At 57.9% G+C, this 26335-nt stretch overlaps 1 protein-coding gene across 1 annotated transcript; it reads right to left on the bottom strand.

The window, feature by feature from the left end:
- Positions 1-6293: 6293 nt before the first annotated feature.
- Positions 6294-14938, bottom strand: si:ch211-113e8.11 (collagen alpha-1(VII) chain). Its single transcript, XM_067981868.1, has 2 exons — positions 14764-14938; positions 6294-8927 (listed from the first exon to the last, which is right to left on the bottom strand). The coding sequence occupies exons 1-2, from the start codon at positions 14901-14903 to the stop codon at positions 8441-8443; spliced, it is 627 nt and encodes a 208-aa protein (XP_067837969.1). The 5' UTR covers positions 14904-14938; the 3' UTR covers positions 6294-8440.
- Between the last annotated feature and the right edge of the window lie 11397 nt (positions 14939-26335).

The raw sequence follows: 26335 nt of genomic DNA, 5'->3' as shown, positions 1-26335 counted from the left end.
TCTATTCTCTCTCTCTCTCTGCGCTCGCTCTATTCTCTCTCTCTCTGCGCTCGCTCCATTCTCTCTCTCTCTGCGCTCGCTCTATTCTCCCTCTCTCTGCGCTCGCTCGATTCTCTCTCTCTCTCTGCGCTCGCTCTATTCTCTCTCTGCGCTCGCTCTATTCTCTCTCTCTGCGCTCGCTCTATTCTCTCTCCCTCTCTCTGCGCTCGCTCTATTCTCTCACTCTCTCTCTGCGCTCGCTCTATTCTCTCTCTCTCTCTCTGCGCTCGCTCTATTCTCTCTCCCTCTCTCTGCGCTCGCTCTATTCTCTCTCTCTCTGCGCTCGCTCTATTCTCTCTCTCTCTCTCTGCGTTCGCTCTATTCTCTCTCTGCGCTCGCTCTATTCTCTCTCTCTGCGCTCGCTCTATTCTCTCTCTCTCTCTGCGCTCGCTCTATTCTCTCTCTCTCTCTGCGCTCGCTCTATTCTCTCTCTCTCTGCGCTCGCTCTATTCTCTCTCTCTCTGCGCTCGCTCTATTCTCTCTCTCTGCGCTCGCTCTATTCTCTCTCTCTCTCTCTGCGCTCGCTCTATTCTCTCTCTCTCCTCTGCGCTCGCTCTATTCTCTCTCCCTCTCTCTGCGCTCGCTCTATTCTCTCTCTCTGCGCTCGCTCTATTCTCTCTCTCTCTCTGCGCTCGCTCTATTCTCTCTCTCTGCGCTCGCTCTATTCTCTCTCTCTGCGCTCGCTCTATTCTCTCTCTCTCTCTGCGCTCGCTCTATTCTCTCTCTCTCTGCGCTCGCTCTATTCTCTCTCCCTCTCTCTGCGCTCGCTCTATTCTCTCCCTCTCTCTGCGCTCGCTCTATTCTCTCTCCCTCTCTCTGCGCTCGCTCTATTCTCTCTCTCTCTCTGCGCTCGCTCTATTCTCTCTCTGCGCTCGCTCTATTCTCTCTCTGCGCTCGCTCTATTCTCTCTCTGCGCTCGCTCTATTCTCTCTCTCTCTCTCTGCGCTCGCTCTATTCTCTCTCTCTCTCTGCGCTCGCTCTATTCTCTCTCTCTCTCTGCGCTCGCTCTATTCTCTCTCTCTGCGCTCGCTCTATTCTCTCTCTCTGCGCTCGCTCTATTCTCTCTCTCTCTCTCTGCGCTCGCTCTATTCTCTCTCCCTCTCTCTGCACTCGCTCTATTCTCTCTCTGCGCTCGCTCTATTCTCTCTCTCTCTCTGCGCTCGCTCTATTCTCTCTCTCTCTGCGCTCGCTCTATTCTCTCTCTCTCTGCGCTCGCTCTATTCTCTCTCTCTCTCTCTGCGCTCGCTCTATTCTCTCTCTCTCTCTGCGCTCGCTCTATTCTCTCTCTCTCTCTGCGCTCGCTCTATTCTCTCTCTCTCTCTCTGCGCTCGATCTATTCTCTCTCCCTCTCTCTGCGCTTGCACTATTCTCTCTCTGCGCTCGCACTATTCTCTCTCTGCGCTCGCTCTATTCTCTCTCTGCGCTCGCTCTATTCTCTCTCTCTGCGCTCGCTCTATTCTCTCTCTCTCTCTGCGCTCGCTCTATTCTCTCTCTCTCTCTGCGCTCGCTGTATTCTGTCTCTCTCTCTCTGTGCTCGCTCTATTCTCTCACTCTCTCTCTGCGCTCGCTCTATTCTCTCTCTCTCTGCGCTCGCTCTATTCTCTCTCTCTCTGCGCTCGCTCTATTCTCTCTCTCTCTGCGCTCGCTCTATTCTCTCTCTGCGCTCGCTCTATTCTCTCTCTCTGCGCTCGCTCTATTCTCTCTCTCTGCGCTCGCTCTATTCTCTCTCTCTCTGCGCTCGCTCTATTCTCTCCCTCTCTCTGCGCTCGCTCTATTCTCTCTCTCTGCGCTCGCTCTATTCTCTCTCTCTGCGCTCGCTCTATTCTCTCTCTCTGCGCTCGCTCTATTCTCTCCCTCTCTGCGCTCGCTCTATTCTCTCTCTCTCTGCGCTCGCTCTATTCTCTCCCTCTCTGCGCTCGCTCTATTCTCTCTCTCTGCGCTCGCTCTATTCTCTCCCTCTCTGCGCTCGCTCTATTCTCTCTCTCTGCGCTCGCTCTATTCTCTCCCTCTCTGCGCTCGCTCTATTCTCTCTCTCTGCGCTCGCTCTATTCTCTCCCTCTCTGCGCTCGCTCTATTCTCTCTCTCTCTGCGCTCGCTCTATTCTCTCTCTCTCTCTGCGCTCGCTCTATTCTCTCTCTCTCTCTGTGCTCGCTCTATTCTCTCTCTCTCTGCGCTCGCTCTATTCTCTCTCTCTCTCTGCGCTCGCTCTATTCTCTCTCTCTGCGCTCGCTCTATTCTCCCTCTCTCTGCGCTCGCTCGATTCTCTCTCTCTCTCTGCGCTCGCTCTATTCTCTCTCTCTGCGCTCGCTCTATTCTCTCTCCCTCTCTCTGCGCTCGCTCTATTCTCTCTCCCTCTCTCTGCGCTCGCTCTATTCTCTCTCTCTCTCTCTGCGCTCGCTCTATTCTCTCTCCCTCTCTCTGCGCTCGCTCTATTCTCTCTCTCTCTGCGCTCGCTCTATTCTCTCTCTCTCTGCGCTCGCTCTATTCTCTCTCTCTCTGCGCTCGCTCTATTCTCTCTCTGCGCTCGCTCTATTCTCTCTCTCTCTGCGCTCGCTCTATTCTCTCTCTCTCTGCGCTCGCTCTATTCTCTCTCTCTCTCTGCGCTCGCTCTATTCTCTCTCTCTCTCTGCGCTCGCTCTATTCTCTCTCTCTCTGCGCTCGCTCTATTCTCTCTCTCTCTGCGCTCGCTCTATTCTCTCTCTCTGCGCTCGCTCTATTCTCTCTCTCTCTCTCTGCGCTCGCTCTATTCTCTCTCTCTCCCTCTGCGCTCGCTCTATTCTCTCTCCCTCTCTCTGCACTCGCTCTATTCTCTCTCTCTCTCTCTGCGCTCGCTCTATTCTCTCTCCCTCTCTCTGCGCTCGCTCTATTCTCTCCCTCTCTCTGCGCTCGCTCTATTCTCTCTCCCTCTCTCTGCGCTCGCTCTATTCTCTCTCTCTCTCTACGCTCGCTCTATTCTCTCTCTGCGCTCGCTCTATTCTCTCTCTGCGCTCGCTCTATTCTCTCTCTCTGCGCTCGCTCTATTCTCTCACTCTCTCTCTGCGTTCGCTCTATTCTCTCTCTCTCTCTGCGCTCGCTCTATTCTCTCTCTCTCTCTGCGCTCGCTCTATTCTCTCTCTCTCTCTGCGCTCGCTCTATTCTCTCTCTCTCTGCGCTCGCTCTATTCTCTCTCTCTCTCTGCGCTCGCTCTATTCTCTCTCTCTCTCTGCGCTCGCTCTATTCTCTCTCTCTCTCTGCGCTCGCTCTATTCTCTCTCTCTCTCTGCGCTCGCTCTATTCTCTCTCTCTGCGCTCGCTCTATTCTCTCTCTCTGCGCTCGCTCTATTCTCTCTCTCTCTCTCTGCGCTCGCTCTATTCTCTCTCTCTCTCTGCGCTCGCTCTATTCTCTCTCTCTCTGCGCTCGCTCTATTCTCTCTCTCTCTGCGCTCGCTCTATTCTCTCTCTCTCTCTGCGCTCGCTCTATTCTCTCTCTCTCTCTCTGCGCTCGATCTATTCTCTCTCCCTCTCTCTGCGCTCGCTCTATTCTCTCTCTGCGCTCGCTCTATTCTCTCTCTGCGCTCGCTCTATTCTCTCTCTCTCTGCGCTCGCTCTATTCTCTCTCTCTCTCTCTGCGCTCGCTCTATTCTCTCTCTCTCTCTGCGCTCGCTCTATTCTGTCTCTCTCTCTCTGCGCTCGCTCTATTCTCTCTCTCTCTCTGCGCTCGCTCTATTCTCTCTCTCTCTGCGCTCGCTCTATTCTCTCTCTCTGCGCTCGCTCTATTCTCTCTCTCTCTGCGCTCGCTCTATTCTCTCTCTCTCTGCGCTCGCTCTATTCTCTCTCCCTCTCTCTGCGCTCGCTCTATTCTCTCTCCCTCTCTCTGCGCTCGCTCTATTCTCTCTCTCTCTCTGCGCTCGCTCTATTCTCTCTCTGCGCTCGCTCTATTCTCTCTCTCTGCGCTCGCTCTATTCTCTCTCCCTCTCTCTGCGCTCGCTCTATTCTCTCTCCCTCTCTCTGCGCTCGCTCTATTCTCTCTCTCTCTGCGCTCGCTCTATTCTCTCACTCTCTCTCTGCGCTCGCTCTATTCTCTCTCCCTCTCTCTGCGCTCGCTCTATTCTCTCTCCCTCTCTCTGCGCTCGCTCTATTCTCTCTCTCTCTGCGCTCGCTCTATTCTCTCTCTCTCTGCGCTCGCTCTATTCTCTCTCCCTCTCTCTGCGCTCGCTCTATTCTCTCTCTCTGCGCTCGCTCTATTCTCTCTCTCTCTCTGCGCTCGCTCTATTCTCTCTCTGCGCTCGCTCTATTCTCTCTCTGCGCTCGCTCTATTCTCTCTCTCTGCGCTCGCTCTATTCTCTCTCTGCGCTCGCTCTATTCTCTCACTCTCTCTCTGCGCTCGCTCTATTCTCTCTCTCTCTGCGCTCGCTCTATTCTCTCTCTCTCTCTCTGCGCTCGCTCTATTCTCTCTCTCTCTCTGCGCTCGCTCTATTCTGTCTCTCTCTCTCTGCGCTCGCTCTATTCTCTCACTCTCTCTCTGCGCTCGCTCTATTCTCTCTCTCTCTGCGCTCGCTCTATTCTCTCTCTCTGCGCTCGCTCTATTCTCTCTCTCTCTGCGCTCGCTCTATTCTCTCTCTCTCTGCGCTCGCTCTATTCTCTCTCCCTCTCTCTGCGCTCGCTCTATTCTCTCTCCCTCTCTCTGCGCTCGCTCTATTCTCTCTCTCTCTCTGCGCTCGCTCTATTCTCTCTCTGCGCTCGCTCTATTCTCTCTCTCTGCGCTCGCTCTATTCTCTCTCCCTCTCTGCGCTCGCTCTATTCTCTCTCCCTCTCTCTGCGCTCGCTCTATTCTCTCTCCCTCTCTCTGCGCTCGCTCTATTCTCTCACTCTCTCTCTGCGCTCGCTCTATTCTCTCTCTCTCTCATTGCTCGCTCTATTCTCTCTCTCTCTGCGCTCGCTCTATTCTCTCTCCCTCTCTCTGCGCTCGCTCTATTCTCTCTCTCTCTCTGCGCTCGCTCTATTCTCTCTCTCTCTGCGCTCGCTCTATTCTCTCTCTCTCTCTGCGCTCGCTCTATTCTCTCTCTCTCTCTGCGCTCGCTCTATTCTCTCTCTCTCTGCGCTCGCTCTATTCTCTCTCTCTCTGCGCTCGCTCTATTCTCTCTCTCTCTCTGCGCTCGCTCTATTCTGTCTCTCTCTCTCTGCGCTCGCTCTATTCTCTCTCCCTCTCTTTGCGCTCGCTCTATTCTCTCACTCTCTCTCTGCGCTCGCTCTATTCTCTCTCTCTCTCTGTGCTCGCTCTATTCTCTCTCTCTCTCTGCGCTCGCTCTATTCTCTCTCCCTCTCTCTGCGCTCGCTCTATTCTCTCTCTCTGCGCTCGCTCTATTCTCTCTCCCTCTCTCTGCGCTCGCTCTATTCTCTCTCTCTGCGCTCGCTCTATTCTCTCTCTCTCTCTCTGCGCTCGCTCTATTCTCTCTCTCTCTGCGCTCGCTCTATTCTCTCTCTCTCTCTGTGCTCGCTCTATTCTCTCTCTCTCTCTGCGCTCGCTCTATTCTCTCTCTCTCTCTGCGCTCGCTCTATTCTCTCTCCCTCTCTCTGCGCTCGCTCTATTCTCTCTCTCTCTCTGCGCTCGCTCTATTCTCTCTCCCTCTCTCTGCGCTCGCTCTATTCTCTCTCTCTCTCTGCGCTCGCTCTATTCTCTCTCCCTCTCTCTGCGCTCGCTCTATTCTCTCTCTCTCTCTGCGCTCGCTCTATTCTCTCTCTCTCTCTGCGCTCGCTCTATTCTCTCTCCCTCTCTCTGCGCTCGCTCTATTCTCTCTCTCTCTCTGCGCTCGCTCTATTCTCTCTCTCTCTCTGCGCTCGCTCTATTCTCTCTCCCTCTCTCTGCGCTCGCTCTATTCTCTCTCTCTCTCTGCGCTCGCTCTATTCTCTCTCCCTCTCTCTGCGCTCGCTCTATTCTCTCACTCTCTCTCTGCGCTCGCTCTATTCTCTCCCTCTCTCTGCGCTCGCTCTATTCTCTCTCCCTCTCTCTGCGCTCGCTCTATTCTCTCCCTCTCTCTGCGCTCGCTCTATTCTCTCTCTCTCTCTGCGCTCGCTCTATTCTCTCTCCCTCTCTCTGCGCTCGCTCTATTCTCTCCCTCTCTCTGCGCTCGCTCTATTCTCTCTCTCTCTCTGCTCTCGCTCTATTCTCTCTCCCTCTCTCTGCGCTCGCTCTATTCTCTCTCCCTCTCTCTGCGCTCGCTCTATTCTCTCTCCCTCTCTCTGCGCTCGCTCTATTCTCTCTCCCTCTCTCTGCGCTCGCTCTATTCTCTCTCCCTCTCTCTGCGCTCGCTCTATTCTCTCTCCCTCTCTCTGCGCTCGCTCTATTCTCTCTCCCTCTCTCTGCGCTCGCTCTATTCTCACTCTATCCTCGCTCTCTGTCCCCTCGGGAGGGAGGGGGAGATATCGGAGGGGAGGGGGTTGCGTATCAGGGTCCCTCTGACCCTTAAAGGGGAGGGCTGGGGTATTGCTCTGCCCCCTCCTCCCAGACCGGTTAACACTCAGCAACGTAACAGCAGCAACTCCCTTCGGCTGAAACCAGCCACGAACACCAACTCCCCCCAAACGCCCATCCTTCACGGGCCGAGTGGCAGCGGGCTATTTGGCCATGAGGAGCATCACGTCCACACGCAGCGGGGTCCTTTGGCCTTGACCAAGAGGGAGAGAATGGCAGCCCCCCGCCCACCTTCCCGTCCAACCGTGCGTCAGAGAATAAAGACACGTCGCACTCCCAAAACCCCCCTCCACCCCACATAAAGGGGGCGGCACCCTCTTAAAGGGGAGGTGACGGTCCAGAGAGAGAGAATGGCAGACCCCAGGTCGCAGCGGCAAACATCCAACTCGGTCCTCGGCAACAATCACTGGTGAACTTCACCCACAGACCCCTTGACGCTGGGCCTGTCACCGCAGGCCGGGGCCTCTCCTTGGCGCTGGGCCTGTCACAGCAGGCCGGGGCCCTCCTTGGCGCTGGGCCTGTCACCGCAGGCCGGGGCCTCTCCTTGGCGCTGGGCCTGTCACCGCAGGCCGGGGCCGTCCTTGTCGTTGGGCCTGTCACCGCAGGCCGGGGCCCTCCTTGGCGCTGGGCCTGTCACCGCAGGCCGGGGCCTCTCCTTGGCGCTGGGCCTGTCACCGCAGGCCGGGGCCCTCCTTGGAGCTGGGCCTGTCACCGCAGGCCGGGGCCTCTCCTTGGCGCTGGGCCTGTCACCGCAGGCCGGGGCCTCTCCTTGGAGCTGGGCCTGTCACCGCAGGCCGGGGCCTCTCCTTGGAGCTGGGCCTGTCACCGCAGGCCGGGGCCTCTCCTTGGCGCTGGGCCTGTCACCGCAGGCCGGGGCCTCTCCTTGGCGCTGGGCCTGTCACCGCAGGCCGGGGCCTCTCCTTGGCGCTGGGCCTGTCACCGCAGGCCGGGGCCCTCCTTGGCGCTGGGCCTGTCACCGCAGGCCGGGGCCTCTCCTTGGCGCTGGGCCTGTCACCGTAGGCCGGGGCCCTCTTTGGCGCTGGGCCTGTCACCGTAGGCCGGGGCCCTCCTTGGCGCTGGGCCTGTCACAGTAGGCCGGGGCCCTCCTTGGCGCTGGGCCTGTCACAGCAGGCCGGGGCCCTCCTTGGCGCTGGGCCTGTCACCGTAGGCCGGGGCCTCTCCTTGGCGCTGGGCCTGTCACCGCAGGCCGGGGCCTCTCCTTGGCGCTGGGCCTGTCACCGCAGGCCGGGGCCCCTCCTTGGCGCTGGGCCTGTCACAGCAGGCCGGGGCCCTCCTTAACGCTGGGCCTGTCACCGTAGGCCGGGGCCTCTCCTTGGCGCTGGGCCTGTCACCGCAGGCCGGGGCCCCTCCTTGGCGCTGGGCCTGTCACAGCAGGCCGGGGCCCTCCTTAACGCTGGGCCTGTCACCGTAGGCCGGGGCCTCTCCTTGGCGCTGGGCCTGTCACCGTAGGCCGGGGCCTCTCCTTGGCGCTGGGCCTGTCACCGCAGGCCGGGGCCTCTCCTTGGCGCTGGGCCTGTCACCGCAGGCCGGGGCCCTCCTTGGAGCTGGGCCTGTCACCGCAGGCCGGGGCCTCTCCTTGGCGCTGGGCCTGTCACCGCAGGCCGGGGCCTCTCCTTGGCGCTGGGCCTGTCACCGCAGGCCGGGGCCCTCCTTGGCGCTGGGCCTGTCACCGTAGGCCGGGGCCTCTCCTTGGCGCTGGGCCTGTCACCGTAGGCCGGGGCCCCTCCTTGGCGCTGGGCCTGTCACCGCAGGCCGGGGCCCCTCCTTGGCGCTGGGCCTGTCACCGCAGGCCGGGGCCCCTCCTTGGCGCTGGGCCTGTCACAGCAGGCCGGGGCCCTCCTTGGCGCTGGGCCTGTCACAGCAGGCCGGGGCCCTCCTTGGCGCTGGGCCTGTCACCGCAGGCCGGGGCCCCTCCTTGGCGCTGGGCCTGTCACAGCAGGCCGGGGCCCTCCTTGGCGCGCTGAGCCCGGTAGTTCTTCAAGCTTCTCTTGGGGGGGACGAGGGTGGGGCTCAGGCCCGGCCTCTTCCTGCCCCTCTGGGCCGGCGGCTCCGGCCCCTCGCCCTCCTCCCCGGGCGGAGGCCCAGCCCAGGGCTCGGGGGGCGGGGGGTCGGGCAGGTCGCTGTCGTGGCTGAACTTGCAGTTGCTGCCGTAGCGGCAGCGCCCGTCCCGCCGGTAGGCCAGGCAGACGGGGCGGCCCCCCGCCCGCTCGGGCCTGTCGCGCACCGTCAGCCTCACGTGCTTCTCCAGCAGGCTCAGGCGCTGCCTCCGCTCCTGGGCGAAGGGGTTGGCGAAGACCCCGGGGGCCTGGCCCCGGCCTCCCTCCAGCTCCGGGGGCGGGAGCCTGGGGGGGTCCCCCGGATCCCGCTGGGGGCCCCCGTCGCCCGGCTCCTTGAACCCGCAGGCTCCGGGCCCGGCCCTGCCGTCCAGACAGAAAGAAGGACAGAGGTTTCAGACAGGCAACGGGCAACCCCGACCCCCGACCCCCGACCCCCGATCCCCGACCCCTTTAATCCCCCCGATCCCCGACCCCTTTAATCCCCCCGATCCCCGACCCCTTTAATCCCCGATCCCCGACCCCTTTAATCCCCCCGATCCCCGACCCCTTTAATCCCCCCGATCCCCGACCCCTTTAATCCCCCGATCCCCGACCCCTTTAATCCCCGATCCCCGACCCCTTTAATCCCCGATCCCCGACCCCTTTAATCCCCCCGATCCCCGACCCCTTTAATCCCCGATCCCCGACCCCTTTAATCCCCCCGATCCCCGACCCCTTTAATCCCCCCGATCCCCGACCCCTTTAATCCCCCGATCCCCGACCCCTTTAATCCCCGATCCCCGATCCCTTTAATCCCTGATCCCCGACCCCTTTAATCCCCGATCACCGACCCCTTTAATCCCCGATCCCCGGCCCCTTTAATCCCCCCGATCCCCGACCCCTTTAATCCCCGATCCCCTTAAATCCCCGATCCCCGACCCCTTTAATCCCCCGATCCCCGACCCCTTTAATCCCCCCGATCCCCGACCCCTTTAATCCCCCCGATCCCCGACCCCTTTAATCCCCGAACCCCGACCCCTTTAATCCCCGACCCCTTTAATCCCCGATCCCCGACCCCTTTAATCCCCGATCCCCGACCCCTTTAATCCCCCCGATCCCCAACCCCTTTAATCCCCGATCCCCGACCTCTTTAATCCCCCGATCCCCGACCCCTTTAATCCCCCCGATCCCCGACCCCTTTAATCCCCGAACCCCGACCCCTTTAATCCCCGACCCCTTTAATCCACGATCCCCGACCCCTTTAATCCCCGATCCCCGACCCCTTTAATCCCCGATCCCCGACCCCTTTAATCCCCCCGATCCCCGACCCCTTTAATCCCCCCGATCCCCGACCTCTTTAATCCCCCGATCCCCGACCCCTTTAATCCCCGATCCCCGACCCCTTTAATCCCCCCCGATCCTCGACCCCTTTAATCCCCCCGATCCCCGACCCCTTTAATCCCCGATCCCCGACCCCTTTAATCCCCCGATCCCCGACCCCTTTAATCCCCCCGATCCCCGACCCCTTTAATCCCCGATCCCCGACCCCTTTAATCCCCCCGATCCCCGACCTCTTTAATCCCCCGATCCCCGACCCCTTTAATCCCCGATCCCCGACCCCTTTAATCCCCGATCCCCGACCCCTTTAATCCCCGATCCCCGACCCCTTTAATCCCCGATCCCCGACCCCTTTAATCCCCCCGATCCCCGACCTCTTTAATCCCCCGACCCCCGACCCCTTTAATCCCCCGATCCCCGACCCCTTTAATCCCCGATCCCCGACCCCTTTAATCCCCCCGATCCCCGACCCCTTTAATCCCCCCGATCCCCGACCTCTTTAATCCCCCGATCCCCGACCCCTTTAATCCCCCCGATCCTCGACCCCTTTAATCCCCCCGATCCCCGACCCCTTTAATCCCCCCGATCCCCGACCTCTTTAATCCCCCGATCCCCGACCCCTTTAATCCCCGATCCCCGACCCCTTTAATCCCCCCGATCCCCGACCCCTTTAATCCCCCGATCCCCGACCCCTTTAATCCCCGATCCCCGACCCCTTTAATCCCCGATCCCCGACCCCTTTAATCCCCCCGATCCCCGACCTCTTTAATCCCCCGATCCCCGACCCCTTTAATCCCCGATCCCCGACCCCTTTAATCCCCCCGATCCCCGACCCCCTTTAATCCCCGATCCCCGTCCCCTTTAATCCCCGATCCCCGACCCCTTTAATCCCCCGATCCCCGACCCCTTTAATCCCCCCGATCCCCGACCCCTTTAATCCCCGATCCCCGACCCCTTTAATCCCCGATCCCCGACCCCTTTAATCCCCGATCCCCGACCCCTTTAATCCACGATCCCCGACCCCTTTAATCCCCCGATCCCCGACCCCTTTAATCCCCGATCCCCGACCCCTTTAATCCCCCGATCCTCGACCCCTTTAATCCCCCCGATCCCCGACCCCTTTAATCCCCCGATCACCGACCCCTTTAATCCCCGATCCCCGACCCCTTTAATCCCCGATCCCCGACCCCTTTAATCCCCGATCCCCGACCCCTTTAATCCCCGATCCCCGACCCCTTTAATCCCTGATCCCCGACCCCTTTAATCCCCGATCCCCGACCCCTTTAATCCCCGATCCCCGACCCCTTTAATCCCCGATCCCCGACCCCTTTAATCCCCCGATCCCCGACCCCTTTAATCCCCCGATCCCCGACCCCTTTAATCCCCGATCCCCGACCCCTTTAATCCCCCCGATCCCCGACCCCTTTAATCCCCCCGATCCCCGACCCCTTTAATCCCCGATCCCCGACCCCTTTAATCCCTGATCCCCGACCCCTTTAATCCCCCCGATCCCCGACCCCTTTAATCCCCCCGATCCCCGACCCCTTTAATCCCCGATCCCCGACCCCTTTAATCCCCGATCCCCGACCCCTTTAATCCCCGATCCCCGACCCCTTTAATGCCCCCGATCCCCGACCCCTTTAATCCCCCGATCCCCGACCCCTTTAATCCCCCGATCCCCGACCCCTTTAATCCCCGATCCCCGACCCCTTTAATCCCCCCGATCCCCGACCCCTTTAATCCCCGATCCCCGACCCCTTTAATCCCTGATCCCCGACCCCTTTAATCCCCGATCCCCGACCCCTTTAATCCCCGATCCCCGACCCCTTTAATCCCCCGATCCCCGACCCCTTTAATCCCCGATCCCCGACCCCTTTAATCCCCGATCCCCGACCCCTTTAATCCCCGATCCCCGACCCCTTTAATCCCCGATCCCCGACCTTTAATCCCCGATCCCCGACCCCTTTAATCCCCGATCCCCGACCTTTAATCCCCGATCCCCGACCCCTTTAATCCCCGATCCCCGACCCCTTTAATCCCCGATCCCCGACCCCTTTAATCCCCGATCCCCGACCCCTTTAATCCCCGATCCCCGACCCCTTTAATCCCCGATCCCCGACCCCTTTAATCCCCGATCCCCGACCCCTTTAATCCCCGATCACCGACCCCTTTAATCCCCCGATCCCCGACCCCTTTAATCCCCGATCCCCGACCCCTTTAATCCCCCCGATCCCCGACCCCTTTAATCCCTGATCCCCGACCCCTTTAATCCCCGATCCCCGACCCCTTTAATCCCCGATCCCCGACCCCTTTAATCCCCGATCCCCGACCCCTTTAATCCCCGATCCCCGACCCCTTTAATCCCCCCGATCCCCGACCCCTTTAATCCCCCCGATCCCCGACCCCTTTAATCCCCCGATCCCCGACCCCTTTAATCCCCGATCCCCGACCCCTTTAATCCCCGATCCCCGACCCCTTTAATCCCCCCGATCCCCGACCCCTTTAATCCCTGATCCCCGACCCCTTTAATCCCCGATCACCGACCCCTTTAATCCCCGATCCCCGACCCCTTTAATCCCCGATCACCGACCCCTTTAATCCCCGATCCCCGACCCCTTTAATCCCCCTGATCCCCGTCCCCTTTAATCCCCGATCCCCGACCCCTTCAATCCCCGATCCCCGACCCCTTTAATCCCCCTGATCCCCGTCCCCTTTAATCCCCGATCCCCGACCCCTTTAATCCCTGATCCCCGACCCCTTTAATCCCCGATCACCGACCCCTTTAATCCCCGATCCCCGACCCCTTTAATCCCCGATCACCGACCCCTTTAATCCCCGATCCCCGACCCCTTTAATCCCCCCGATCCCCGACCCCTTTAATCCCCCCGATCCCCGACCCCTTTAATCCCCCGATCCCCGACCTCTTTAATCCCGATCCCCGACCCCTTTAATCCCCCCGATCCCCGACCCCTTTAATCCCCCGATCCCCGACCCCTTTAATCCCCGATCCCCGACCCCTTTAATCCCCCCGATCCCCGACCCCTTTAATCCCCCGATCCCCGACCCCTTTAATCCCCCGATCCCCGACCCCTTTAATCCCCGATCCCCGACCCCTTTAATCCCCGATCCCCGACCCCTTTAATCCCCGATCCCCGACCCCTTTAATCCCCGATCCCCGACCCCTTTAATCCCCGATCCCCGACCCCTTTAATCCCCGATCCCCGACCCCTTTAATCCCCGATCACCGACCCCTTTAATCCCCGATCCCCGACCCCTTTAATCCCCGATCACCGACCCCTTTAATCCCCCGATCCCCGACCCCTTTAATCCCCGATCCCCGACCCCTTTAATCCCCGATCCCCGACCCCTTTAATCCCCGATCCAAGACCCCTTTAATCCCCCCGATCACCGACCCCTTTAATCCCCGATCCCCGACCCCTTTAATCCCCGATCCCCGACCCCTTTAATCCCCGATCCCCGACCCCTTTAATCCCCGATCCCCGACCCCTTTAATCCCCGATCCAAGACCCCTTTAATCCCCCCGATCACCGACCCCTTTAATCCCCGATCCCCGACCCCTTTAATCCCCGATCCCCGACCCCTTTAATCCCCCGATCCAAGACCCCTTTAATCCCCCCGATCACCGACCCCTTTAATCCCCGATCCCCGACCCCTTTAATCCCCGATCCCCGACCCCTTTAATCCCCCCGATCACCGACCCCTTTAATCCCCGATCCCCGACCCCTTTAATCCCCCCGATCCCCGACCCCTTTAATCCCCCTGATCCCCGACCCCTTTAATCCCCGATCCCCGACCCCTTTAATCCCCCGATCACCGACCCCTTTAATCCCCGATCCCCGACCCCTTTAATCCCCGATCCCCGACCCCTTTAATCCCCGATCCCCGACCCCTTTAATCCCCCCGATCACCGACCCCTTTAATCCCCGATCCCCGACCCCTTTAATCCCCCGATCCCCGACCCCTTTAATCCCCGATCCCCGACCCCTTTAATCCCCGATCCCCGACCCCTTTAATCCCCGATCCCCGACCCCTTTAATCCCCCGATCACCGACCCCTTTAATCCCCGACCCCCGACCCCTTTAATCCCCGATCCCCGACCCCTTTAATCCCCCCGATCACCGACCCCTTTAATCCCCGATCCCCGACCCCTTTAATCCCCGATCCCCGACCCCTTTAATCCCCCCGATCACCGACCCCTTTAATCCCCGATCCCCGACCCCTTTAATCCCCCGATCCCCGACCCCTTTAATCCCCCTGATCCCCGACCCCTTTAATCCCCGATCCCCGACCCCTTTAATCCCCCGATCACCGACCCCTTTAATCCCCGATCCCCGACCCCTTTAATCCCCGATCCCCGACCCCTTTAATCCCCGATCCCCGACCCCTTTAATCCCCGATCCCCGACCCCTTTAATCCCCGATCCCCGACCCCTTTAATCCCCCGATCACCGACCCCTTTAATCCCCGATCCCCGACCCCTTTAATCCCCCGATCACCGACCCCTTTAATCCCCGATCCCCGTCCCCTTTAATCCCCCGATCCCTTTAATCCCCCGATCACCGACCCCTTTAATCCCCGATCCCCGACCCCTTTAATCCCCGATCCCCGACCCCCTTTAATCCCCGATCCCCGACCCCTTTAATCCCCGATCCCCGACCCCTTTAATCCCCGATCCCCGACCCCTTTAATCCCCCGATCACCGACCCCTTTAATCCCCGATCCCCGACCCCTTTAATCCCCGATCACCGACCCCTTTAATCCCCGATCCCCGACCCCTTTAATCCCCGATCCCCGACCCCTTTAATCCCCGATCCCCGACCCCTTTAATCCCCGACCCCCGGCCCCTCTCCCCCCGGTACCTGGTGCCGGTTCCCTCCTCTCCCTGTGTCCCGGGCCCGGCCCCGGGGCCTCGGCCTCTCTCCGGCTCCCCCTCGCTCTCGGACGAGCTGTAATCCGCCACCAGGGCCGCCATCACCCGCCGGGGGCCCGACTTCCGCATCCGGGATCGTCACCGGGCCTGACCCCGCCCCCCGGGTATCGCGTCACAGAGACTGACCCCGCCCCCGGGCCTCGCGTCACACAGACTGACCCCGCCCCCGGGCACGCGTCAGAGAGACTAACCCCGCCTCCCGGGTAACGCGTCGCACAGAGAGACTGACCCCGCCCCCCGGGTACTGCGTCACACAGAGTGACCCCGCCCCCGCAGGTAATGCGTCACACAGAGAGACTGACCCCGCCCCCCGGGTTTTGCGTCACACAGAGACTGACCCCGCCCCCCGGGTTACGCGTCACACAGAGACTGACCCCGCCCCCCGGGTACCGCGTCACACAGATAGACAAACCCCGCCCCCCGGGTAACGCGTCACACAGATAGACAAACCCCGCCCCCCGGGTTTTGCGTCACACAGAGAGTGACCGCGCCCCCGCGGGTACCGCGTCACACAGAGACTGACCCCGCCCCCCGGGTTACGCGTCACACAGAGACTGACCCCGCCCCCCGGGTAACGCGTCACGCAGATAGACAAACCCCGCCCCCCGGGTACTGCGTCACACAGAGACTGACCCCGCCCCCCCGGTTGCGCGTCACACAGAGAGACTGACCCCCCCCCCGGGTAACGCGTCACACAGAGAGACTGACCCCGCCCCCCCCCGGGTACCGCGTCACACAGAGAGACTGACCCCGCCCCCCGGGTATCGCGTCACACAGAGAGGCTGACCCCGCCCCCGGGTACTGCGTCACTTAGATAGACTGACCCCGCCCCCCGGGTACTGCATCACGCAGAGACTGACCCCGCCCCCCCGGGTACGCGTCACACAGAGAGGCTGACCCCGCCCCCGGGTACTGCGTCACTTAGATAGACTGACCCCGCCCCCCGGGTACTGCATCACGCAGAGACTGACCCCGCCCCCCCGGGTACGCGTCACACAGAGAGACTGACCCCGCCCCCCGGGTACGCGTCACACAGAGACTGACCCCGCCCCCGGGTACTGCGTCACACAGGGAGACTGACCCCGCCCCCCGGGTACTGCATCACGCAGAGACTGACCCCGCCCCCCCGGGTACTGCATCACGCAGAGACTGACCCCGCCCCCCCGGGTACGCGTCACACAGAGAGACTGACCCCGCCCCCCGGGTACGCGTCACACAGAGACTGACCCCGCCCCCCCGGGTACGCGTCACACAGAGAGACTGACCCCGCCCCCCGGGTACGCGTCACACAGAGAGACTGACCCCGCCCCCCCGGGTACGCGTCACACAGAGAGACTGACCCCGCCCCCCGGGTACGCGTCACACAGATAGACTGACCCCGCCCCACGGGTACGCGTCACACAGAGACTGACCCCGCCCCCCCGGTTACGCGTCACACAGAGAGACTGACCCCGCCCCCCGGGTACGCGTCACACAGAGAGACTGACCCCGCCCCCCCGGGTACGCGTCACACAGAGAGACTGACCCCGCCCCCCGGGTACTGCATCACGCAGAGACTGACCCCGCCCCCCCGGGTACGCGTCACACAGAGAGACTGACCCCGCCCCCCGGGTACGCGTCACACAGAGAGACTGACCCCGCCCCCCCGGGTTCGCGTCACACAGAGAGACTGACCCCGCCCCCCGGGTACGCGTCACACAGATAGACTGACCCCGCCCCACGGGTACGCGTCACACAGAGAGACTGACTCCACCCCCCGGGGTACTGCATCACGCAGAGACTGACCCCGCCCCCCCGGGTACGCGTCACACAGATAGACTGACTCCGCCCCCCGGTACTGCGTCACACAGAGAGACTGACTCCACCCCCCGGGTACGCGTCACACAGAGAGACTGACTCCACCCCCCGGGGTACTGCATCACGCAGAGAGACTGACCCCGCCCCCCCGGGTACGCGTCACACAGAGAGACTGACTCCGCCCCCCGGTACTGCGTCACACAGAGAGACTGACCCCGCCCCCCCGGTTAACGCGTCAAATAGAGAGACTGACCCCGCCCCCCGGGTCCTGCGTCACACAGAGAGACTGACCCCGCCCACGGGTACTGCGTCACACAGAGAGACTGAACCCGCCACACGGGTACTGCGTCACACAGAGAGACTGACCCCGCCCCACGGTTATGCGTCACACAGAGAGACTGACCCCGCCCCCCCGGGTACTGCGTCACACAAAGAGACTGACCCCGCCCCCCCGGTCTTCGCGTCACACAGAAACTGACACCGTCCCCCGACAAATGCGTCACAGAGACTGACCCCGCCCACCCGGGTACCGCGTCACACAGAGAGACTGACCTCGCCCCCCGGTCTCCGCGTCACACAGAGACTGACCCCGCCCCCCGGGATACGCGTCACACAGAGACTGACCCCGCCCCCCGACACTCGCGTCACGGAGACTGACCCCGCCCCCCCGGGTACGCGTCACACAGAGAGACTGACTCCGCCCCCCCGGGTACGCGTCACACAGAGAGACTGACTCCGCCCACCCGGGTACCGCGTCACACAGAGAGACACTGACCCCGCCCCCTGACCCTGACTCCTCCCCCCAGACCCTGACTCCTCCCCCAGAGTCTGACTCCACCCCCAGACCCTGACTCCACCCCCTGAACCTGACTCCTCCCCCCAGACCCTGACTCCTCCCCCAGAGTCTGACTCCTCCCCCAGACCCTGACTCCTCCCCAGACCCTGACTCCTGCCCCAGAGTCTGACTCCTCCCCCAGACCCTGACTCCTCCCCAGACCCTGACTCCTGCCCCAGAGTCTGACTCCTCCCCAGACCCTGACTCCTCCCCCAGAGTCTGACTCCTGCCCCAGAGTCTGACTCCTCCCCAGACCCTGACCCCTCCCCCAGAGTCTGACTCCTGCCCCAGAGTCTGACTCCTCCCCAGACCCTGACTCCTCCCCCAGACCCTGACTCCTCCCCCAGAGTCTGACTCCTCCCCCAGAGTCTGACTCCTCCCCCCAGACCCTGACTCCTCCCCAGACCCTGACTCCTCCCCAGACCCTGACTCCTCCCCCAGACCCTGACTCCTCCCCCAGAGTCTGACTCCTCCCCCAGACCCTGACGCCTCCCCCAGACCTGACTCCTCCCCCCAGACCCTGACTCCTCCCCAGACCCTGACTCCTCCCCAGACCCTGACTCCTCCCCAGACCCTGACTCCTCCCCCAGAGTCTGACTCCTCCCCCAGACCCTGACGCCTCCCCCAGAGTCTGACTCCTCCCCCAGACCCTGACTCCTCCCCAGAGTCTGACTCCTCCCCCAGACCTGACTCCTCCCCCAGACCTGACTCCTCCCCCCTGACCCTGACTCCTCCCCCCAGACCCTGACTCCTCACCAGACCCTGACTCCTCCCCCCAGAGTCTGACTCCTCCCCCCAGAAACTGACTCCTCCCCCCAGACCCTGACTCCTCCCCCAGAGTCTGACTCCTCCCCCAGACCTGACTCCTCCCCCCTGACCCTGACTCCTCCCCCCAGACCCTGACTCCTCCCCAGACCCTGACTCCTCCCCCCAGAGTCTGACTCCTCCCCCCAGAGTCTGACTCCTCCCCCCAGACACTGACTCCTCCACCAGACACTGACTCCTCCCCCGGATTCTGACTCCTCCCCCGGATTCTGACTCCTCCCCCAGATCCTGACTCCTCCCCCAGATCCTGACTCCTCCCCCAGATCCTGACTCCTCCCCCAGATCCTGACTCCTCCCCCATGCCCCTGACTCCTCCCCATGACTCTGACTCCTCCCCCCAGACACTGACTCCTCCCCCACACCCTGACTCCTCCCCCGGAGCCTGACCTCTCCCCCGGATCCTGACCTCTCCCCCGGACCCTGACCCCTCCCCCAGACCCTGACCCCTCCCCCAGACCCTGACTCCTCCCCCAGACCCTGACCCCTCCCCCAGACCTGACTCCTCCCCCAGACTCTGACTCCTCCCCCAGACCCTGACTCCTCCCCCAGACCCTGACTCCTCCCCCAGACGCTGACTCCTCCCCCAGACCCTGACTCCTCCCCCAGACGCTGACTCCTCCCCCAGACCCTGACTCCTCCCCAGACCCTGACTCCTCCCCCAGACCCTGACTCCTCCCCCAGACCCTGACTCCTCCCCCAGACCTGACTCCTCCCCAGACCTGACTCCTCCCCCAGACCCTGACTCCTCCCCCAGACCCTGACTCCTCCCCCAGACCCTGACTCCTCCCCCAGACCCTGACTCCTCCCCCGGATCCTGACTCCTCCCCAGACCTGACTCCTCCCCCGGACCCTCACTCCTCCCCCGGACCCTCACTCCTCCCCCGGACCCTCACTCCTCCCCCAGAGCCTGACTCCTCCCCCAGAGCCTGACTCCTCCCCGGACCTGACTCCTCCCCCGGACCTGACTCCTCCCCCGGACCCTCACTCCTCCCCCAGAGCCTCACTCCTCCCCCAGAGCCTGACTCCTCCCCCAGAGCCTGACTCCTCCCCCAGAGCCTGACTCCTCCCCCAGACTCTGACTCCTCCCCCAGACTCTGACTCCTCCCCCAGACCCTGACCCCTCCCCCTGACCCTGACTCCTCCCCCAGAGACTGAATCCTTCCCATGCCTCAGTTTCTTTGACTTTGATCAGTCACTGTGCAGACGCAGAATCATAGAATCATCGACCGTTTACAGCACAGAAGGAGGCCATTCGGCCCATCGAGCCCGTGCCGGCTCTTTGTAAGAGCAATCCGGTTAGTCCCGCTCCCCCGCTCTTTCCCCGTAGCCCTGCAAATTTAATCCCTTCAAGTGTTTATCCAATTCCGTTTTTGAAAGCTGCAATTGAATCTGCCTCCACCGTCCTTAAGATAATTAAAGGGTTCGATAGTGCGGACAGAGAGAGGAAATGTTTCCATCTTGGGGGGAGACCAGAACGAGAGGTAATCGATATAAGATCGTCACTGGTGTGGTGAGAATGAGGAACTCGCCACCACGAGGAGCAGTCGGAGCAAACAGGACAGATGGATCAAAGGGGAAGATGGATGAACACAGGAGGGGGAAAGGGTCGAGAGGGGAGGGTGATCAGGTGAGATGAAGAGGGGAGGGAGGGGAGGGTGTTGTGATAGAGTGTGATGAAATTGGGACGGAGGAAGGGAAAGGGACGGGTGTGTAGGGAGTTAGGGTGAGATGAAGTGGGGAGGGAGCAGAGGGAGCGGGGAGGGAGGAGAGGGAGTGGGGAGGGAGGAGAGGGAGTGGGGAGGGAGGTGAGGGAGCGGGGAGGGAGGAGAGGGTGTTGTGATAGAGTGTGATGAAATGGGGACGGAGGAAGGGAAAGGGACGGGAGTGTAGGGAGTTAGGGTGAGAGGGAGTGGGGAGGGAGGAGAGGGAGTGGGGAGGGAGGAGAGGGAGTGGGGAGGGATGAGAGGGAGTGGGGAGGGAGGTGAGGGAGCGGGGAGGGAGGAGAGGGAGTGGGGAGGGAGGGGAGGGTGTTGTGATAGAGTGTGATGAAATGGGGACGGAGGAAGGGAAAGGGACGGGAGTGTAGGGAGTTAGGGTGAGATGAAGTGGGGAGGGAGGAGAGGGAGTGGGGAGGGAGGAGAGGGAGCGGGGAGGGAGGTGAGGGAGCGGGGAGGGAGGAGAGGGAGTGGGGAGGGAGGGGAGGGTGTTGTGATAGAGTGTGATGAAATGGGGACGGAGGAAGGGAAAGGGACGGGAGTGTAGGGAGTTAGGGTGAGGTGAAGTGGGGAGGGAGGAGAGGGAGTGGGGAGGGAGGAGAGGGAGCGGGGAGGGAGGAGAGGGAGTGGGGAGGGAGGTGAGGGTGTTGTGATCGAGTGTGATGAAATGGGGACGGAGGAAGGGAAAGGGACGGGAGTGCAGGGAGATAGGGTGAGATGAAGTGGGGAGGGAGGAGAGGGAGAGGGAGCGGGGAGGGAGGAGAGGGAGCGGGGAGGGAGGTGAGGGAGCGGGGAGGGAGGAGAGCGAGTGGGGAGGGAGAGGAGGGTGATTGGGTGAAAAGAGGGGGAAGTTTGATCGGGTGAGATGAAATGGGGAGGAAAGAAGGGGAAGGGTGATAGGGTGTAATGAGGTGACGAGGGAGGCGGGGGAATTGGACGGGAGGGGAGGGTGATAGGGTGAGATGAAGTGTTGTGGAGGGAGGTTCTAGTGGAGTATCGAGGAAGGCATGGACCAAACAAGGTGAGTGGCCTGTTTCCCTGCTGCAGACTCGATGCAAACATCAATTCTGTTGTTGCAGGGAAGGCGGACTGACTGTGTGATTTGCAAGGTAAGAACTTAAAGGGTAGAAGGGGCATTTGGATTTAAACCAAAGACCGCTTGAGTTGCCGTCAAATGCACTGCCACTGAGCTACACCCCCACATCTGTAATGCGCTCTTGCACACACAAGTTAACGGAGCTCAGTACCTGGCAGTCACCAATGTTGATACAACCAACCTGAACAGAAACTTCATAAGTTATTCTGGGAGACAAATAACGACAGGAATTAGAACTGTTTAATGAATGGGGTGAGTCACACTATTGTGTACAGATACGATGCACAATCCAACATGGAAAGTCTGGTCACTGAGCTTCAGTGAACACATCCTTAACACAGAACGTGGAACAAGAAACAGCAAAAAAACGACACCTGAATTTCAACCAGAAGTTTCTCCAGCTGCAGTCAAATGCTCTCTCACTGTGCTCTGCCCCCAGCTCTTTCGTTCTTTGCAGTCAACACAAGAAACACCAGGTTCAATGTTTCACAACATCATGCTCTCAGTGCCATATTTGTAAATGTACATAATATCGCATCAATGTAATAAATAATCATCCAGCAGGCATTGGGCAAGTGTGGACCGGAGGAGACAGTGTGTGAAGTGACTGTAACATGTGTTAAATCAATACGTTCGTTTGCAGGTTGCGGAACTGCAGTGGGTCTTAACGAATGGAAAAGTGTGTAAATTGCACAATTCACATCCTGACCATGGAATAAGAGGCTGTGAGTCTCCAGAGATAAAAGTGGCAAATGCTAAAAAGTCTCTTTTCGACCGTCAGATCCAAGCAGAAAGTACTGGCGACAGACTTGTGGCCGTCTTTCTCAATCATTATTTTAAACCTTATTATGTTATGATCGCTATTGCCTGGATGTTCCCCTACATTTTCATATCCTATCTCCTCCGTTTCAGTTCCCATTACGGGATCCAGCATTGATTCCTCTCTTGTCTACCTGTCTCTGTTTAATCATTTCATCATTCCAGCCTGCTCTCCCGGACTCACTCTCCCACACAATCACTCACACTCACTCATTCACTCACACACTCACTCATTCACTCACAAACTAGAATATTCACGTATTCACTCATTCGTTCACTCACTCATTCACTCAGTAACTCACTCACTCACTCATTAACTCATGCACTCATTCACACAAACTCACACAATTATTCACTCACAAACTCATTCATTCACTCACTCACCCAGTCGTTCACTCACACATTCACTCATTCACTCATACACTCACTCGTTCACTGACACACTCACTCACTCAATCTGTCACATTCACTCGCTCACTCATTCACTCAATCACATGCTCAGTCTCACTCACTCACTCACTTGTTCAATCACACTCACTCACACACTCACTCCCACAATCGCTCCAACGTAAGGGATTGAGAAAGACATAGGTGAGACAAGGACCAAAGTGATAAATTGGAACAAAGCTCCTTTTGAGGGGATGAGAATGGAACTACGTCAGATCAACTGTAAAATGTTTTGACAGACAAAAAGATAGAACAGCAGAGGCAAATGTTTGAAACGGAGATCAATAGAGTTCAGAAGAAATATATTCCTCAAAAAAACATGAACAAACTAGTCAATAATGAAACACCATTGGATTGCCCATCCCCATCTGTAAACAATACTTACAATAATAATATTACACAATATTATAAAAAGGATATGGAGGCATTGGAGAAGATGCAAAAAAATCTACTAGGATGACACAAGAACTGAGAGGATATAACTATCAGGAAAGATTGAACAGGCTGGAGCTCATTTCTTTCGAAAAGGGAAGGCTGATGGGTGACCTGATGGAGATCTTTAAGATTATGAAATTGTTAGACATGGAGAAAATGTTTCCACTTGTGGGGAGTCCAAAACCATCGGTCATCAATATAAGATCGTCATTACTAAATCCAATAGGGAATTCAGGAGAAACTTCTTTACACAGAGAGTGGTGAGAAGGTGGAATTTGCCAGGATAAGTTGTAGTTGAGGCCAGGAGCTTAAATGCATTTAAGGTGAAGCTGGATGAACAAATGAAGGAGAAAGGAATGGAAGTGTTTGCTGATAGGCTTAGATGAAGTAGGGTGGAGGTTCACGTGGAGCAACAATGCCAGCACAGACCAGTTGGGCCAAATGGCCTGTTTTTCTGCTGCAGACTCAATGAATCTCAACAAGAAGAAGCATCCTGCAGCTGCAGGAAAGGAAGACTGTCGGTTTGACTCCCAACAGGATGAACTTAAAAGAACACAGGGAACATCTGGATTTGAACCAGAAATATCTTGATTTGCAATCAAATGCTCTACCACTGAGCTGCACCCCAATATCTGTAATTGCTTCTTGCACACACAAGGTAACGGAGCTCAGTACCTGGCAGTCACCAACATTGAGACAACCAACCTGAACAGAAGCTTCATCAGTTATTCTGGGAGACAAAGAACGACGGCAATCAGAAATGTTTCATGAATGGAGTGAGTCACACGATTGTGTACAGGTGCGATGCTCAACCCAACATGGTAAATCTTGTCACGAAGCTTCAGTGAACACATCCTGACCACAGAACGCGGAACAAGAAGCAGCAGAAAAACGACACCTGAATTTCAACCAGAAGTTTCTCCAGCTGCAATTAAATGCTCTCTCACTGTGCTCTGCCCTCAGCTTTTTAGATCGTTGCAGTCAACACAAGAAATACCAAGTTCAATGTGCAGTTTCACAACACCATGCTATCAGTACCACGTATGTAAATGTACAGAATATCCCATCAATGTAATAAATAATCATCCAGCAGGCATTCGGCAAGTGTGGACAGGAGGAGATAGTGTGTGAAGTGACCGTAACATGTGTTAATTCAATGCGTTCGTTTGCAGGTTGCGGAACTGCAGTGGGTCTTAATGAATTGCAAAGTGTGTAAATTGCAGAATTCACATCCTGACCATGAAATGAGAGGCTGTGAGTTTCCAAAGTGTAAATTCTCCAGGAGATAAAAGTGGATAATGCTAAAAAGTCTCTTTTCGTCCGTCAGATGCAAGCAGAAACTGCTGGCGACAGGTTTGTGTCCTTCTTTGTCAATCGTTAATTTAAACCTTATTATGTTATGATCGATATTGCCTGGTTGTTCCCCGAAACTTTGATTTCTAATCTCCTCCGTTTCACTTCCTGTTACGAGATCCAGCAGTGATTCCTGTCTTGTCTGCCTGTCTCTTTTATAACCTTTCATCACTCCAGCCTGCTCTCACAGCCTCACTCTCCCTCTCAATCACTCACTCACTCAATCAATCATTCTCTCACTCACTCACACACTCATTCATTCACTCACAATTTCACTCTCACTCATTCGTTCACTGACATATTAACTGACGAACTCACTCACTCACTCATTAACTCATGCATTCACTCAAAAACACTCACGCACTCATTCACTCACAAACTCAAGCATTCACTCACTCACTCAGCATTTCACTCACTCATTCACGAACACGCTCACTCATTCACTGGTGAACTCACTCATTCACTCACACATTCACTCACTCACTCATTCGTTCACTGACATATTAACTCACTAACTCACTCACTCATTAAATCATGCATTCACTCACAAACACTCACACACTCATTCACTCACAATCTCAATCATTCACTCACTCACTCATTCTTTCACTCACTCATTCACGAACGCACTCACTCATTCACTCGTGAACTCATTGTTCACTCACACACTCACTGACTCACACATTCACTCAGTCCCTCACTCACTCACTCATTCACTCATGTACACAGTCGTTCATTCACTCACTCACTGACTCACGCATTCACTCACTCAATCCCTCATGCACTCACTCACACACTCACAGACTCACTAACTCACTCAGTCACACTCACTCTCAGTCGTTCACACTCATTCACTCACTCACTCACTCATTCATGTACTCAGTCGCACTCACTCACTCACTTATTCACTCACACTCACTCGCTCACTCACTCACTCACTCCCACAATCGCTCCACCCTAAGAGATTGAGAAAGACAGAAGTAAGACAAGGACCAAAGTGATAAATTGGAACAAAGCTCCTTTTGAGAGGATAAGAATGGAACGACGTCAGCTTAACTGTAAAATGTTTTGACAGAAAAAGAGATGGAACAGCAGAGGCAAATGTTTAAAACGGAGATCAATAGAGTTCAGGAGAAATATATTCCTCAAAAAACATGAACAAACTAGTCAATAATGAAACACCATTGGATTGCCCATCCCCATCTGTACACAATACTTACAATAATAACATTACACAATATTATAAAAAGGATATGGAGGCCTTGGAGAAGATGCAAAAAAATCTACTCGGGCGGCATGGAAAAGCCTGTGAACTACAGACCGGTGAGCCTGACATCTGTAGTGGGTAAGTTGTTAGAGGGTATTCTGAGGGACAGGATCTCCAGGCATTTGGAGAGGCAGGGACTAATTAGGAACAGTCAGCATGGTTTTGTGAGAGGAAAATCATGTCTCACGAATTTGATTGAGTTTTATGAAGGGTTAACCAAGAAGATAGGTGAGGGCTGTGCAGTAGACGTGGTCTACATGGAATTCAGCAAAGCCTTTGACAAGGTACCGCATGGTAGGTTGTTACATAAGGTTAAATCTCATGGGATCCAAGGTGAGGTAGCCAATTGGATATAAAATTGGCTTGACGACAGAAGACAGAGTGTGGTTGTCGAGGGTTGTTTTTCAAACTGGATGCCTGTGTCCAGCGGTGTGCCTCAGGGATTTTTTTGCATCTTCTCCAAGGCCTCCATATCCTTTTTATAATATTGTGTAATGTTATTATTGTAAGTATTGTTTACAGATGGGGATGGGCAATCCAATGGTGTTTCATTATTGACTAGTTTGTTCATGTTTTTTGAGGAATATATTTCTCCTGAACTCTATTGATGGGTCCGCTGTTATTTATATTAATGATTTGGATGAGAATTTAGGAGGCATGGTCAGTAAGGTTGCAGATGACACCAAGATTGGTGGCATTGTGGACAGTGAAGAAGGTTATCTAGGATTGCAACGGGATCTTGATAAGTTGGGCCAGTGGGCCGATGAATGGCAGATGGAGTTTAATTTAGATAAATGTGAGGTGATGCATTTTGGTCGATCGAATCGGGCCAGGACCTACTCCGTTAATGGTAGGGCGTTGGGGAGAGTTATAGAACAAAGAGATCTAGGAGTACAGGTTCATAGCTCCTTG

This window comes from Heptranchias perlo, unplaced genomic scaffold (genome assembly GCF_035084215.1).
Source record: "Heptranchias perlo isolate sHepPer1 unplaced genomic scaffold, sHepPer1.hap1 HAP1_SCAFFOLD_97, whole genome shotgun sequence".
NCBI lineage: Eukaryota > Metazoa > Chordata > Chondrichthyes > Hexanchiformes > Hexanchidae > Heptranchias > Heptranchias perlo.
This window is presented reverse-complemented; position numbering and strand designations above follow the sequence as displayed.